This window comes from Bos indicus x Bos taurus, chromosome 11 (assembly GCF_003369695.1).
Source record: "Bos indicus x Bos taurus breed Angus x Brahman F1 hybrid chromosome 11, Bos_hybrid_MaternalHap_v2.0, whole genome shotgun sequence".
Taxonomy (NCBI): Eukaryota; Metazoa; Chordata; class Mammalia; order Artiodactyla; family Bovidae; genus Bos; species Bos indicus x Bos taurus.
In genome coordinates, this window is record NC_040086.1 from 49,021,701 (window position 1) to 49,038,673 (window position 16,973).

General features: G+C 42.9%; 1 protein-coding gene across 1 annotated transcript in view; it reads right to left on the bottom strand.

The window, feature by feature from the left end:
• USP39 (ubiquitin specific peptidase 39) overlaps window positions 1–16,973 on the bottom strand; it is a 36,610-nt gene that overhangs the window by 14,587 nt on the left and 5,050 nt on the right. Inside the window, exons 3-9 of the mRNA XM_027555537.1 lie at window positions 14,166–14,260; window positions 12,627–12,763; window positions 10,663–10,815; window positions 5,509–5,734; window positions 4,101–4,178; window positions 3,039–3,106; window positions 1,971–2,159 (exon numbers count right to left, since the gene is read on the bottom strand). Coding sequence (XP_027411338.1) covers window positions 1,971–2,159; window positions 3,039–3,106; window positions 4,101–4,178; window positions 5,509–5,734; window positions 10,663–10,815; window positions 12,627–12,763; window positions 14,166–14,260 — 946 coding nt within the window. The remainder of the gene's footprint in view (window positions 1–1,970; window positions 2,160–3,038; window positions 3,107–4,100; window positions 4,179–5,508; window positions 5,735–10,662; window positions 10,816–12,626; window positions 12,764–14,165; window positions 14,261–16,973) is intronic.

Sequence of the window (16,973 nt, forward strand, 5' to 3'; positions counted from 1 at the left end):
AATAAATGTCTTTTTGGTGATAGGAAGTAACTCATCTCTGTGTGGTTGAAATAAAATATTGTGCTAAACCCTCCCCCCACTCCAAAAAAAGAAATGTTCTTAATCAAGTAAACTCCAAGAAATTTCACTGCCCACATCTGTGTCTATGTACAAGCTGGCATCAAGAGGCACTATTTTTAATTATCTCCGAGTAGTGAAGGACAGAGTTAACACTTAAATACCACCATAACCTAACATGAAAAGGTTTCTCTGAAATTTACAAGGGAACACTGGGAGCATGGGGTGGAGGGAGGGGAGGAATTACACTGGACATCAGTACGGTCCTCACACAGCAAGGTTTTAGCTAAACTCACATAACAATAGTGCTATTAACCAGTTTTATTGATTTCAAAGTTTTGTTTACATAAAAGTTAGTTATAATTTAGTACTTTCCTTAAAAGCTATAGGTATGAAAAGTGTATACCAACATTGATGTTTACACTGATTTAAGTAATACTGTCATAACAATAAACGTAAACCAATACTGAGGGTCCACAGGAATCTCAATATTGCTTATATGTGAACAAACAGTAATAATAGAGACCATGTGGTATAGTTGAAAAAGTCAGAGAAAAATCTGACTTTAGATCCCCAGCTCTGTCACGTAAAATTGGTATAAAATAAAGCCAAACAAAATAAACAGATTTAGATAAGCCCTAAGGTCTTTCACCCTCCCCAAATGAAATGAGTCTAAAAAAGAGAGGGAAAAGGGTTCAGAATGAGGCATTGAGGTAAAAAAAAAAAGTTTAAGTTTAAAAGAACGAAAAAGGATTAAATTTATCTACGATGAAGAAAGGAATTAAACCAAGAAACAGTTAACTCTGCAGATAAAAAGAAACTTTCAACTTGATGAAAGGTAACGTTATAGTAAGAATACATTTTTTCATTTTATTTATATTTTAGTGTTTTTCTTCTGCTTTAATATCTACATTATATTTTTTAAAAGATGGGAGTTTTTCATACCTTTGTGAGTTTCTACTCTCCTAAATACCCTGTCCTTTCTCCATACTACCCAGAGGCACTTTAATTCAAGTTGAAGTGTGAAAGTGTTAGTTGCTCAATCATGTCTGACTCTTCATGACCCCATGGACTGTAGTCTGCCAAGCTCCTCTATCCATGGAATTTTCCAGGAAAGAATACTAGAGTGGGTTGCCATTTCCTTCTCCAGGGGATCTTCCCAACCCAAGGATCAAACTCACATCTCTTGCATCTCTTATTTTGGCAGGTGGATTCTTTACCAGCTGAGCCACCAGGGAAGCTCCCAGGTAAAGAATCAACCTGCAGTGCAGGAGACCTGGGATTGATCCCTGGGTTAGGAAGATCCCTTGGAGAGGGAAATGGCAACCCAGTCCAGCATTTTCGCCTGGGAAATCCCATGGACTGAGGAGCCTGGTGGGCCTCAGTCTATGGGGGCACAAAGAGTAAGAAATGACTGAACAACTAACACTTTTACTACACTTTCAACTCAAGTTGAGTTGAGGGTAAAACAGCAGAAAGTCTGGAAGGCTCAATAAACACCACACACTTTAAAATAGCATTACACACGTGGCGATTTTCAAGTATAAAAAGAAAAACGTCAAAGTGAAAAGGTTGGACTTTCATGGTGGTCAAGAATCCACCTGCCAATGCAGGAGACACGGGTTTGATCCCTGATCTGGAAAGATTCCACATGCCATAGGGCAACTAAGAGCCACAAGCCACAACTATTGAAGTCCATACGTCTAGAGTCTGTGCTCCACAAGAGAAGCCACCACAATGAGAAGCCCACTCAACGCAACAAGACAACAGCCCCCACTCACCACAACTAGAGAAAGCTCACAGGCAGCGACAAAGACCCAGCACAACCTCCCCCTCATAAAATGATATATTAAAAAAAGAGAGAGGAAGAGAGACAAAGGATTATGAGCAGGGCAGGTGTACAAATGGGTCACCTTCTCAGTGATGCCGTTGAACTTGGCCAGGATGTTGAAGAGAGGCACCTGGGGGATAATGAGCTGCTCCTTCTCGTCCTTGTACAGGGGGGCGGTAGGAAGGTCCAGTGTCAGGTACATAAATGTGGACTCCACCATCGTCTCCTGGTACTCGTCATTATGCAGCAGCTGCTCTTTCTCTTCCGCTGGCTGGAAGTGAGGAAGAAGGAAAAGGAGGGAAGGAGTGTGAGCAAAATAGAATACCACAGCTGGAAAGAAATGAGGTTTCTGGGACGCTTATATTTACTTCATTTAATATTAAAGGGAGAAGGGGTACCCAAGAGACTGTGCAATTCCACAGGCACTTGCACAACCTGTTTGCATGCGTGGCTGCTCAGTCATGTCTGACTCTGCGACCCTGTGGACTGTAGCCCATCAGGCTCCTCTGTCCATGGGATTTTTCCAGGCAAGTGTACTGGAGTGGGTTGCCATTTCTTTCTCCTAGGGATCGTCCCAACCCAGGGACTGAACCCACACCTCCTGCGTCTCCTGCATTGGCAGGCAGATTCTTTACCACTGAGCCACCTGGGAATTCCTAGAGATTAATGCAAACACTGGTCTTTCATCTTCATAGAGATATTATTTAAATATCAGACTATTTGAAATCTAGAAAGTTTATCTGAGCTTTAGGGAAAAACACACTAGCACCACCTAGTGGCCAGAACACTGAAATCAGTCATCCCTCCTTATCTATGGTTGCCTCCAGGACCTGCCTTGGATACCAAATTCCACGGATGATCAAGCCTCAACCAACTGCTAAATGTAAATAGAGTGCTTTTATATACTGAAAAAATTCCATGTATAAGTGAACTAGTGCAGCTCAAAGCTTTGTTGTTCGAAGGTCAACTGTACAATCAACCACCACCTCCCAAACTTAGCACACTGGTACACAGGAACCTAAGGGACATGCCACTTGGCAGGCGCCTTGCAGAACCTCTTCCTGGAGCAAAAGGCTGTTCCAGTTATCTAAGCATCTTTTTGTCAACTCTGAATCCTCTCGGGCAATATAAACCAGTCCAAGCCACTCACCAGATCAGGATGAGGCAGTTTTTTAGTGAAGATCCTCATGGACCCCTGGAAAACGTCAGTTACAATTGCTGTACAAACAGAAATCAAAATGCAACTTCTGTGTTGAAAGTATTTCCAAAATTCAGTCCTAACTCCTACATTTTTTAAATAAATCAGCATCTTCCAGCATAAGACCCAAAGCTCTCACTTAAAAACAGACATATACCACCAAATTATACCTTTTTATTTATTTGTGTAAATAATTACTCTAGAGGATTTCTACGACTCTGTGCTCCCAATGTAGGGGCCTTGGTTTGATCCGGGTCAGGAAACTAGATCTCACATAGCAAAACTAAGAGTTTTATGCCACACGCAACTGAGACCTAGTGCAGCCAAATAAATGAATATTTTTTTAACAATTATTCTATGTCTTTCTTCTCCCCAAGATGGATGGGGCGGACAGACTGAAGACACCTAAAGAGGGGGCAGGGCCACCTGGTAAAAAGAGCATCAGGCCACAATCCCACATCAAGAAACCAACACCATCAGAACACAGAGAGAAGAAAACTGCGTTAGGTCTCCAAAACAACTTACCTGGTTCAGCAGTCTCTAAGCTAAGTTATTTAAGGCATTCATGAAAAATGTCCAACTACTGCTAAGCCAACCTGGATGCTAAGAACACAGGGACTCGAGGTCTGAGCCTCTATAAACTAGCTTTTAGTCTGTTATTCCGAAGAAGCAGCCAGGCCTAAGGACTATCCACTAAGTCTTCACTCTGCTACCACCAGCCCACCAGCATGTCTACAACACATTGCCCAGCCCCTCAGTTTGAAACTAGGTCAGGATTTCTAGAGCACAATCATATCCATTTCTACTTATTAAAAATACCATTATATACAAGCATGCTCTAATAAAGAAAAATGGAAAGGAAACTATTCAGGAACAAGATTTAGCCCATGTGTACAGAGACTGTACCCTAACACAAAAAATACACAGGTAAGAAGAAAGGATGAAAAGTTGCCAAGTGTTTCCAAAAGGAAGCAAACAAAAAAGTGCTCTCCGTCATAAAATAACACAACTTACTCTTTTTTTTCTTCTTTGTGCCCCCCAGAGCTGAGTGTAGAGCATTCAAAAACCAGGACAGAAAATCAACTCCATCCCCTGGAAAAGGAGAGGTGGGACATCAGACTGAATGAAAGTCCAAACCACACGCTGGTTGGCATGACTCCACATTCTCAGTTTTCCTCCCTCCTCTCCAGCCATCCCATCCTGTGGGCAACCTCCTCTATCTGGCCACTACACACTGACACTCCTCAAGGCCAAGATCTTAGTCTTCTGACATTACTCACCCCCTAGACAATCTGGCTCAACCAGAACCTTCACTTATCAGCTCTATTCCAACCCTGAGTCTCATCACCCATCAAAAATCATTACTGGGAGTTCCCTGGGGGCCAGTGGTTAGGAATTGGCATGTTCACTGCCATGGACCGGGTTCCAACCCTGGTCAGGTAACTGAAATCCTGAAAGCTACACAGCTCAGTCAAAATATTAAAATAAAAATAATAGCCATTACTGAATTTCTAAGTCACTCCTCAACAAGAATGTTTTAAGACAAACATGTGACAGCGTATCTTCACTTAAGGGCCTTCACTGAGTCCCCGCTGTTATCAGGATGTAATCCAAGTTCCTTATAGCAATGGGAAATAAACCCAACCACTTGGTCCATCTCAGCACTCATTGTTGGATCCAAAGGTCCAGCTACAAGCAGTCCTCTCTCTGTGCCAGGCACCTCCATGCTCCTGTCCAGTGTCCTCTCTGCCTGGAATGTCCACCCCCACCGTGTCTCCCCGCTATCTAAAACTCAGGTGTCTTTTCCTTCTCTCTGAATCTCAGCTCACCTCGCATGTGTTCCCACAGCATGCTGTGCTTCTGCTATCACAGCACTTAACACATGTAATCATCTTTCTACAGAACTATCTTCCCCACTAGAACAGGAGTACCTGGAATGAAAAAACTGTGTTTTTTAACCCTGAAGCATTAAAACCTAGCACCATGAGTGAACAGTCAATCAACTGACCTGGAAACTAGAGAGTATCATATCACATCCTATGAGCTACTATGAGCTACTCATGTGGCAATAAATCACTGGGTTTGGAGGGATAAAAATAGTCAGAATAGAACAGTCTGTGACATGACAAAATGAGAAGCAAAAGTGGCAGGCACTTAATAATAGTTGGTGCCTTTTCCAGCCTCCTGGTTTTCCCAAGTCGTAGTTTAGTTCAGCAAATCAGACAGACTGCCTATCCAGCTGACCATGCCTGGGACTCTGGGCAGGGCAGGCTGATGAAGGACGACTGAGACACCTGAACACGCTATGCACTGGACACTCGCTCCAGCTACTGCAGAGTTCACTGCAAAGCAGAAGTAAATGTGCCCACCAGACTAGTGCTATTGCCCAAAAGTCAGAAGACACGAATTACTCCTTCCTTACCCTGTTTCGTGATCTGAAAAGTCTTCTTGCTGCAGAGGACAACAGCCTGCAGCATCTCATGGGGAGAGACATGTGCTTTGAAATTTCGAGGGTTCCAGAGTTTTCTCATCAGCTCTCCGAAACGCTGGACCAACAAGAACATGATATCCCCTGGAGGACGTTTGATGTTCTTATAATTGTCTTCTTCCAGGAAGTAGTTCCGGAGAGGAGGAACGTTAGACAGAGCCTGGAAATCAAACATTCCGATTCCGATTAATCCACAGCCCTTCTGCTGGACCCCTGGGACTTAGGCTCATCTACTTACGCTCTTATAAAAACTGTTACACCTTAAAGAATCAGAAGTAAAGGTGTCTTTCCCGCATGTGGTCTTAAGAGTGGGGTAATAAAGCCATACAACTGTATATAAAAATGAATGTACTCTGTTATGATGGAAATAGTCAAAGACTTTAAGAGAATAGAAATTAATTTTATCTCATTAAGCAAAAAGATAAAGACCTACCATGTTAGTTCAGGAAGAAACATATGCTTATTAGTGTGATATATGAAACTGGGAAGGAGACCACAGAACAGACCCTAAATAAATACAGTCTCAGGTCTTTTCTGATAGGGTCATGAATCCTCATCAGTGCTGTGCTTACCATGTGCACAACTTTCTTTGACAAGGTAATCCCTTTAGCAAGGAGTAAGGAAAGATGCTGCTAAATATATAAACCCAGGCATCTCTGGGGAAAACAATTCAGGGGGCAACTCAGGATAATGATAGAGGTGACCAGGAAAGCCTCTACAAGTTTGGGGCTTCCCTGATGGCTCAAGTAGTAAAGAATTTTGCCTGCAACCCAGGAGATGCAGGTTCAATCCCTGGGTCAGGAAGATACCATGGAGAAGGAATGGTAACCCACTCTGGTATTCTTGCTTGGAGCATCCCATAGACAGAGGAGCCTGGCAGACTACAGTCCATGTGGTAGCAAAGAGTTGGACATGACTGAAGCAACGGCCTGAAAGCCTAAAAGTTTAGCTCAGCTAAAGAAACAAGGATTTCCTGCTGAGATACTGAAAGTAAAAGTTGGTCAGTCGTGTCCAACTCCTTGCGACCCCATGGACTGTAGTCCATGGAATTCTCCAGGCCAGAATACTGGAATGGGTATCTTTTCCCTTCTCTAGGGGATCTTCCCAACCCAGGGATTGAACCCAGGTCTCCTGCATAGCAGGCGGATTCTTTACCAGCTGAGCCACAAGGAAAGCCCTTCCTGCTGCGAGTTACTCTCAAAAGGAAAAGCATGTGGATAAAGTTTATCCTAGCTCTGTTATCCATGCCCCACTGTGGAGAGAGGTTGCTCCCTGACTTCAGTGACAAGACAAACAGCAGGTGTCCTCAGAAAGAAATTAATCAGTCTCTGTGGAGTACTTGGTCCATTCAGTAACATTTTAGTGGAAACATCACAGAGGATTTGTTCATCTACTTACATGTATAAATAAAAAGAACTTCCTATGGGGGCTAAAACTCATCACAAAGTCACAACTTCCCTGATTGTATTCAAAACCCTATCTGTCCTCAAACAGTCTTCACAAAGCCATGAGAGACTGGAAGAGGCAAAGTCAGGAAAATCTCTCTCCATCTAAGAATTCAACCTTTCCAGGGACCAGAAACATTCAAATACTAAGATCATGGAAATCTGGTCCAAATACTACATGGCATATAGATGAGGAAACACTGAAAACAGTGAAAGACTTTATTTTCTTGGGCTCCAAAATCACTGCAGAGGGTGACTACAGCCATGAAATTAAAAGACACTCGCACCTTGGAAGAAAAGCTATGACAGACCTAGACAGCGTATTAAAAAGCAGAGGTATCATTTTGCTGACAAAGGTCTGTATAGTCATAGCTATAATTTTTTTCCAGTAGTCATGTATGGATGTGAGAGTTGGACCATAAAGAAGGCTGAGCGCCGAAGAACTGATGCTTTCAAACTGCAGTACTGGAGAAGACTTCTGAGAGTGACTGTAAGGAGATTCAACCAGTCCATCCTAAAGGAAATCAACCGTGAATATTCATTGGAAGGACTGATGCTAAAGCTAAAGCTACAGTACTCTGGCCACCTGATGCAAAGAGCCGACTCACTGGAAAAGACCCTGATGCTGGGAAAGATAGAAGGTAGGAAGAGAAGTGGACAACAGAGGACGAGACGATCGGATGGCATCACCGACTCAATGGGCATGTTTGAGCAAGCTCCGGGAGATGGTGAAGGACAGAGAAGCCTGGCATGCTGCAGTTCATGGGGTCACAAGGAGTGGGACACAACTTAGCAACCAAACAACAAGGGACCAGGCATGACACAAACGGCAGACAGCAAAACTCAGAGATATGTTTTTGCAATGTTTTACCCAATTCTTTATGCAAAAACACCATACACAAAGTTTAAAGGCCAACCAAATGAGAACTAGAATACGTGCAACACACACACATATACATATAAATATATACATACTTTTAAAACTCAATATAGTGTAACACTAATAGAAAGATGAGCACATAAGGCCCACAACTCATGAGAAAATATAAGAATCAACTTTAGAAATGAATTTTTAAAAGTAAGTTAAGATGGAGATACCTATCAAAATGGAAGAACTTTTTTTAACGGTAACAGTGACAATGCAACACCCCTTTGGGAATCCTCCTACACTGCTGGTAGGAATGTATCAATAAACTGGTGTAGCGACTAAGGAGAACAGCATGAAGGTTCCTGAAAAATCTAAAAACAGAGTTACCATAAGATCCAGCAACTCCACTCCTGGGCATACATGCACCTAATATACATGAAAACACTATATACAATAGCCAAGATACGGAAACAACCTGAATGTTCATTGACAGATGAATAAAGATGTGACACACACACAGAATACTACTCAGCCGTTTAAAAAAAAAAAAAAAAAGAATGAAACAATGCCATTTGCAGCAGCATGGATGGACCTAGAGATTATCATACTAAGTAAAGCCAGAAAGAGAAAAATACCATATGACATCACTTACATGTGGAATCTAATACACAACACAATTTATCTATGAAACAGATTCACTGACACAGAAAATAAATTTATGGTTACCAAAAGGGATAAATTAGAATTTTGGATTAGCAAATAAAAATTACTATATATAAAATAAACAACAAGGTCCTACTGTATAGCACAGGGAACTATATTCAATATCCTATAGTAAATCATAAGAGAAAAGAATATGAAGAGGAAAATACATATCTATAACTAATTCACTTTGCTGTTTATCAGAAACTAACACAACACTGTAAGTCAACTATCAGATCAGATCAGATCAGTCACTCAGTCGTGTCCGACTCTTTGCGACCCCATGAATCGCAGCACACCAGGCCTCCCTGTCCATCACCAACTCCCGGAGTTCACTCAGACTCACGTCCATCGAGTCAGTGATGCCATCCAGCCATCTCATCCTCTGTCGTCCCCTTCTCCTCCTGCCCCCAATCCCTCCCAGCATCAGAGTCTTTTCCAATGAGTCAACTCTTCGCATGAGGTGGCCAAAGTACTGGAGTTGCAGCTTTAGCATCATTCCTTCCAGAGAAATCCCAGGGCTGATCTCCTTCGGAATGGACTGGTTGGCTCTCCTTGCAGTCCAAGGGACTCTCAAGAGTCTTCTCCAGCACCACAGTTCAAAAGCGTCAATTCTTTGGTGCTCAGCCTTCTTCACAGTCCAACTCTCACATCCATACATGACCACTGGAAAAACCATAGCCTTGACTAGAGGAAACTTTGCTGGCAAAGTAATGTCTCTGCTTTTGGATATGCTATCTAAGTTGGTCATAACTTTGCTTCCAAGGAGTAAGCGTCTTTTAATTTCATGGCTACAGTCACCATCTGTAATGATTTTGGAGCCCAGAAAAATAAAGTCTGACACTGTTTCCACTGTTTCCCCATCTATTTCCCATGAAGTGGTGGGACCGGATGCCGTGATCTTCGTTTTCTGAATGTTGAGCTTTAAGCCAACTTTTTCACTCTCCACTTTCACTTTCATCACTTCAATTAAAAAAAAAAAAACAGCAGCCTTTTCTGTGGCTGGTGGGTTCATAAACCGCAACAACTCCCCTATAGCCTAGAATCAAGGCTCACAGTGCATTAATACAAGAAGTGAAGGTTGAATGAATCAAATTCAACAAAACAGAATGATGTGTAATCATTAAGGATGCTGCACAAGAACATTTATTGATCTCACAATAGGCTTTTAAGTTAAAATATATACAAAGATATACACATATACTATGTTACTTTCTAGATTAAAAATCCAAGTATTTGAAAAGTCTAGAAAAGAAATAAAACAAAATATAAGAGGGTCACAAAAAGTGCAAGATGGATACACACTGCAACACTGGTAACAAAAAACCCTGAGACAAGTGAAATTTTATCTATCAATTGAGGAATAACAAAATAAACCATAATATTGCCACATGACATTGTGCCTGTGTGTGCATGTGAGTGTGCTGTGTGTGTGTTTAGAATAGTTCTGGAGCTTTCTATACTGTTAACTATCCCAGGGCAGAGCACTAGGGAAAGGAATAAAGTTCTCCTGTTACACTTTCTGTATCTTTCTTCCCCACTCTCCGCAATTTGTTTATAGTAATCATTTTTTTTTGAGTGAAGCAGAATTACTGTTAATTTTCTTATTTACGCTTATCAATATTTTCTACAATGTACACTATTACTCATGTAATTTTTTTTTAAAGCAAAACTTAATTGCAAACAGGACAACTTTGGCTTTCTGCTTTTCTCATTTCAGGGTTTACACACAGGGGCAGGACAGACACCTCAGAGCCAACACAGTGAACATCTACACCATGGAAGAAAAGCATCACCTAGCACATGTGCCTCTTTTTGGGTCCTCCAGGCTACATGCAGATTCCACTCCCTGTACACTCCAGAGGCTGAAACAGGCCCACCATTTACCAGCAGCCCTCAAGCAGACACAGGAGTGTTCTGCTTGGTGCAGAACAAATAGGCCAGCAGAGTTTCCAGCAAAGAATCAGGATCTGAGGACCACTAGACTCCACCAGAAAGCAGTCATTTCCTGGCTGACCTTCAGTATTCCTGGGTTGCCCCCTCCCGCACAGTTCCCATCCCATCCTACCCTACCTGAAGGACGGCATTGGCGTAGTCATTGGCCTTTATGTTATTCAGGCCCACGATACCTGGCAGGTAAGTGGTGCCATCATATGCCCGGGATAACTTGGCTTGCTTGTCCAAGTTAGCAATCTGCTGCTTTGTGAAAGTGGGCTTCAACACATACTGCAAAACAAAAGAAAATTCCAAGTTGTTTCAGGACAATCTATAGAGCTGACAAGACATATCTGCAACAGCAATTTTTGCAAAAGCAAAAAATACTTTACCATAAACAGCCACCCAAAGAGTTCCCAACAGTAGGCCTAAGGACGGAGGTGACATGGAACAGGCCCACTACACACTGCTCATCTATAAACAGGTGATTATCAAAAACCCAAAATCACCAAGTCCCAGGCCTTCCCTTAGAGAGCATGTCTGGCCAACCCCATAACAAACAACAGTGAGAAACTGCAGGATACTCAAGTCTGCAGGCGGCACAAGTCTGAGTCCCAGGTAGGAGCTCACGCAGGGTCAGCACGTGGGCTGCTGCGTAAGCAGGAATGTCGTTCTCCCTCTCTGTGGAGGTCTGCAATGCTGTGATTCCCTGTGACTGGAGGGGCAGGATCAGACCCTTCCCAGTCCTACAGCTATGAGGGTCATTAGGTCACAGGCTGGTCAGAGGGCACCACTGACTCACTTTGTTTCTATTTTACGTTTTGGTTTTTTGGCTGCGAGGCATGTGGGATCCCAGCTCCCAGACCAGGGATCGAACGTGCATCCTCTGCATTGGAAGGCATAGTCTTAACCACTGGACCACCAGGGAAGTCACCACTGACTCACTGTGAAAGCTTGAATTTAAAAAAAAAGCTTGAATTCCTTTCAGTTTCTCCCTCTGTGCATAACCACTTAAAACTTCAATTTTAAGAGGACTATGAAACTTATGGAAGTGGGGTAAGTAGTGTTTCAAACACTCTGAACACCAAGCTTTCCTTAAATAGAACATTTCACTCTACTGAACATGCAGCCACTTGCTGAAAAGGAAAACAATAATCAACAGTTCCAACAGTAATCAAAGCCCAAGAGGACTTCCCAGGCTCCCCACTTAGGTGCAGGGACTCCTGGCATAAGGCACAAATTGGAGCCTGCAGGTGGAACATGCTGGCCATTTTGGCCACATCATGTCAAAAGGAGCCCTGCATGTGTGCTAAGTCACTTCAGTTGTGTCCAACTCTTTGCGACTCTATGGACTATAGCCCACCAGGCTCCTCTGTCCATGGGGATTCTCCAGGCAAGAATACTGGAATGGATTGCTATGCCCTTCTCCATGGAATCCTCCCCACCCAGGGATCAAATCCGTGTCTCTTAGTCTTCTGCATAGGCAGGCAGGTTCTTTACCACTAGGGCCACCTGGAAAGTCCAAAAGGAGCTGTGAGCTGGTATAAATCTCTGTCCTAAACCTGGCTACCCCAGGCTCAATTCACATCACTACACCAAAGTGTGGAAGGGTAATTTATTTCATAAAAATGCTTTCACCCCAATTACAAAGGAGCCCTATTTCTTCAGTCCTAACTAAAAACAGAAACAATAGCTAAGCTGCAGACCATGGGCCATGACTACGAATTGTGGGGCTACCCAGGCGGCTCAGTGGTCAAGAATCTGCCTGCTAATGCAGAAGAAGTAGGATTGAGCCCTGGGTCAGGAAGATCCCCTGGAGGAGGAAATGGCAACCCACTCCAGTATTCCTGCCTGGATAACCCCATGGACAGAGGAGCCTGGTGGGCTGCAGTCCATGGGGTCCCAGAGAGTCAGATACGACTATGAGACCGAGCACACGTGACCTCTTTCTTCTGTTTCCCTGGTTCCTCCCAGAGGGAAAGGAGATTCTCCAAGTCCAAAGGACTGAGACTCTTTCCTGACCTTGAGTGGGGAAGACCCCCAGGAGCCCTGGGGTAGCTCCCAGGAGAACTAGTTCCAAACCAACCCTCTTGGACACGCACCGTGATGTCCTCTAGTGAGGAATCAATGATCTCATAGTTGTCAGGGAGGCAGTAAAACTTGAGGGTGTGGAGGTTGAGGAAGACATGGTGACTAAACTGGACACTGTGAATGTAGGCATGAGACTTCAAACCCCGGCCTGCAGGAAGGAGGAAACGCTGTGAGAGAAGCATAAACTCCAGAAGCACACAGATCATGTATAATTTTCCCTTCTTCATTTTGTATCAGAACATGTTAATATCAGCAAAAACAAAGTACTAAACCATTCCTGAAAATTCATCTCCGCATGAACTCCTCTCATCATACAAGTTAGCAAGAAAGAACAGCACTTTATTCTCTAGATAGCATAAAACATAGGGGGACTAATTTCATATACACAAATATGGAAAACGTGTGGGTATCTGTATGTGCATATGTGTACGTATATATGTGAGTATGTATGTGTGTATGTATACAAGCTAGTTTCATGTGCTATCAGAAACTAGGGATATGCATGTATATATTACAAATAATACACGTACATACACATATGTACGTGTCCCCATCATCACTTAGTCCTAATTTTCCAGCTGCCCACATTCATGACAATCTCATATCTACGTAACCTTTGTTCATGTTACCACTCCTTTCTAGAATATTTCACCCTTTACCCATTCAAACTCTGTATATCCTGCATACAGAGAACAAGTTCCTCCTTCACCTCCTTCATGAACTTGACACAAACATTCCAGCTAACAGTGATCTTTGCATATTTCAACTCCTATTATCCTTATTTATTTACACTCAGTGCCACACGGGCCAGCAGTAATCTTTATGGTCTTAAGAGAGTTTGTTGATTGTTTTATGTGTTACCCTTGACTATTTATAAGATCCTTATAAGAGCAAGGAATGTACTTTACATTTCTTCTAAATCCACCACTATACTGTGCAAATAGCACTAGCTTGGTCTGAATAAACTGAATACAGTTAATTTTCAGAAAAGGACAGAATGAAAAAATTCCTGACAGTAAAAGGATTCTCAGAAAAAGACATTGAGTATAGAAAAATATCAGAGATTCAAAAACCCAGAGCCAGTCAGCACCAGGGGCCAGCCAATCCCAGAGCTCTTCCCCGCGGTCGGTTCACAGGCCAAACAACCAAACAGAAAAGTTAAATAAATAGCAGCAGGGCCAGAGGCAGTGGGGCTGGAGACAGCAGGGCTTCAGTGGTCTTGCCTGTGCTCCTTCACTGGCGACAACCAGCATTAGGCAGAGAAAGCCACCATCTTAAAAAAATAATAATAAAACTAGAGCTTCTGAGATTTCCCACACAGTCTCACATGGGGTGAGATCTTTCTCCCTTTCACATGTGTTCAGATTCTGATAAATAGAGAACCTCCTATGGATTTTCTAAGAGTATTCCAATTTCCTGGGAACAAAGATAAAAATTTATTAGACATGACTCTTAACAGCAACTTACTCTCTTAAAAAAAAAAAAAAACACAACAAAAACCCACAGACCTGTGGCTAGTGCTGAAAACACAATACAAAATATTTATTTACCTTGAAAGTACTTGCCACACACCAGACAAGCATATGCATTGATGTGGGAGAGGGAGATGGAACACAATTTCTCAAAGTCGAAGTCCAGCACACTCCTAAGAGGATGAAAACAAAACAGAAACAGTTAACGGTGATGGCTGCCCAGGTGAGCACCTGAGTAAAGCAGCACCGCTGGCTCCATGCTCCCCAGCGTCATGCAGCATCCTTCCAAGAACAGGTCAACAATCACATGCAAATTGTGGGGAACGTTAACTCTTCCTTACTTAGACATTCGGGCTTTCCTAGCGGCTCAGATGGTAAAGAATCTGCCTGCAGTGCAAGAGACCGGGGTTCAATCCCTGGATTGGAAAGATTCCCTGGAGAAGGGAATGGCTACCCACTCCAGTATTCTTGCCTGGAGAATTCCATAGACAGAGAAGCTAGTGGGCTACAGTCCATGGGGTAGCAAAGAGTCAGACACAACTGAGCAACTAACAATTTCACCTAGACATTTAATATAGTGCCCCAACCCACCAACCCCCAGAGTAGTGCAAAGGTATCTCTACCAATGACCCTCTTCGAGTATCCACAACAAGTTGAGAATCTCCCATTACTTTCTCTGGAGGAAAAGCCACAAGTAGGACTAAAGTAACAGGACACCAACAACATTCCAAAGTAAAAGACATAAAATAAAGGACACAAAAAGAGTGAATAACCCCTTTCATAAAAGAAAATTTTATTTTTGTCCATTAAAAAAAGTCAGAAGCCTGAAGAATTTTAGAGGAATACCTACAAAAAGATCTGTTCAAGTGCAAAGTCACGGTGAGTACCAGGCAAGTTAAGTGATTTAAAAAAAGTTACCTCTACTAAATCCACAGGTGGCAAGGGTTTTCCTTCTCAAGCATCAACTCTAATTAATCGTTAATGGTCCCTGGAAAGCTGCACTGCCCACTAAAGGGGCCACTAGCCACACACAGCTATTGATGTAAAATAATTAAAATAAAATTTATGGAGAAGGAAATGGCAACCCACTCCAGTATTCTTGCCTGGAAAAGTCCATGGACAGAGGAGCCTGGCAAGCTGCAGTCCATGGGGTTACATGACTGAGCATGTGTGCATGAGGGTGGAGGGTCACGGGTTGGTAGCAATAAACTGGTAGAACTAAAAAAAATAAATAAATAAATAAATAAAATAAAATTTAAAATTCAGTTCCTCAAGCCACATTTCAAGTGCTCAACAGCCACAAGTGGTTTGTGCCTACCACATGGACAATTCCACTGTTGCAAAGAGCAATTCCAATGTTGCAAAAACAGTCTAGTAGTCAAGGCTACACTAGAGCATAAGTGAAAAAACCATCCTATAATGATCTGGGGGACCAAAGAATGCATTGGGATGAGATGACCACCTGTGCTTTAGGACATGTCTTTGTCTGTTTTTCCTTTCCTGAATCCCAGGCATCAAGAGCAGTACCTAGCACATCACGTGTGTGCGTGCTCAGTGATGTCAGATTCTGCGACTCCAGGCTCCTCTGTCGGTGGGATTTCCCAGGCAAGAATATTGGAGTGGGTTGCCATTTCCTCCACCAGGAGATCTTCCTAATCCAGGGATTGAACCCAAGTCTTCTGCATCTCCTGCACTGGCAGGAAGATTCTTTATCCACTGAGCCACCTGGTAAGCCCTAGCACATACTGTTCAGTTCAGTTCAGTTGCTCAGTTGTGTCCGACTCTTTGCAACCCCATGAATCGCAGCACGCCAGGCCTCCCTGTCCATCACCAACTCCTGGAATTCACTCAAACTCATGTGCATCGAGTCAGTGATGCCATCCAACCATATCATCCTCTGTCGTCCCCTATTCCTCCTGCCCCCAATCCTTCCCAGCATCAGGGTCTTTTCCAATGAGTGAACTCTTCACATGAGGTGACCAAAGTATTAGAGTTTCAGCTCCAACATCAGTCCTTCCCATGAACACCCAGGACTGGTCTCCTTTAGAATGGACCAGTTGGATCTCCTTGCAGCCAAGGGATTCTCAAGAGTCTTCTCCAACACCACAGTTCAAAAGCATCAGTTCTTCGGCGCTCAGCTTTCTTCACACCCACTTCTCACATCCATACATGACCACAGGAAAAACCAGAGCCTTGACTAGACGGACCTTTGTTGGCAAAGTAATATCTCTGCTTTTTAATATGCTATCTAGGTTGGTCATAACTTTCCTTCCAAGGAGTAAGCATCTTTTAATTTCATGGCTGCAATCACCATCTGCAGTGATTTTGGAGCCCCCAAAAATAAAGTCTCTCACTATTTCCACTGTTTCCCCATCTATTTCCAACGAAGTGATGGGACCAGAGGCCATGATCTTCATTTTCTGAATGTTGAGCTTTAAGCCAACTTTTTCACTCTCCTCTTTCACTTTCATCAAGAGGCTTTTTAGTTCCTCTTCACTTTCTGCCATAAGGGTGGTGTCATCTGCATATCTGAGGTAATTGATATTTCTCCCGGCAATCTTGATTTCAGCCTGTGTTTCTTTCAGTCCAGCATTTCTCATGATGTCCTCTGCATATAAGTTAAAGAAGGAGGGTGACAACATATAGCCTTGACGTACTCCTTTTCCTATTTGGAACCAGTCTGTTGTTCCATGTCCAGTTCTAACTGTTGCTTGCTGACATGCAAACAGATTTCTCAAGAGGCAGGTCAGGTGGTCTGGTATTCCCATCTCTTTCAGAATTTTCCACAGTTTATTGTGATCCACACAGTCAAAGGCTTTGGCATAGTCAAGAAAGCAGAAATAGATGTTTTTCTGGAACTCTCTTGCTTTTTCGATGATCCAGCGG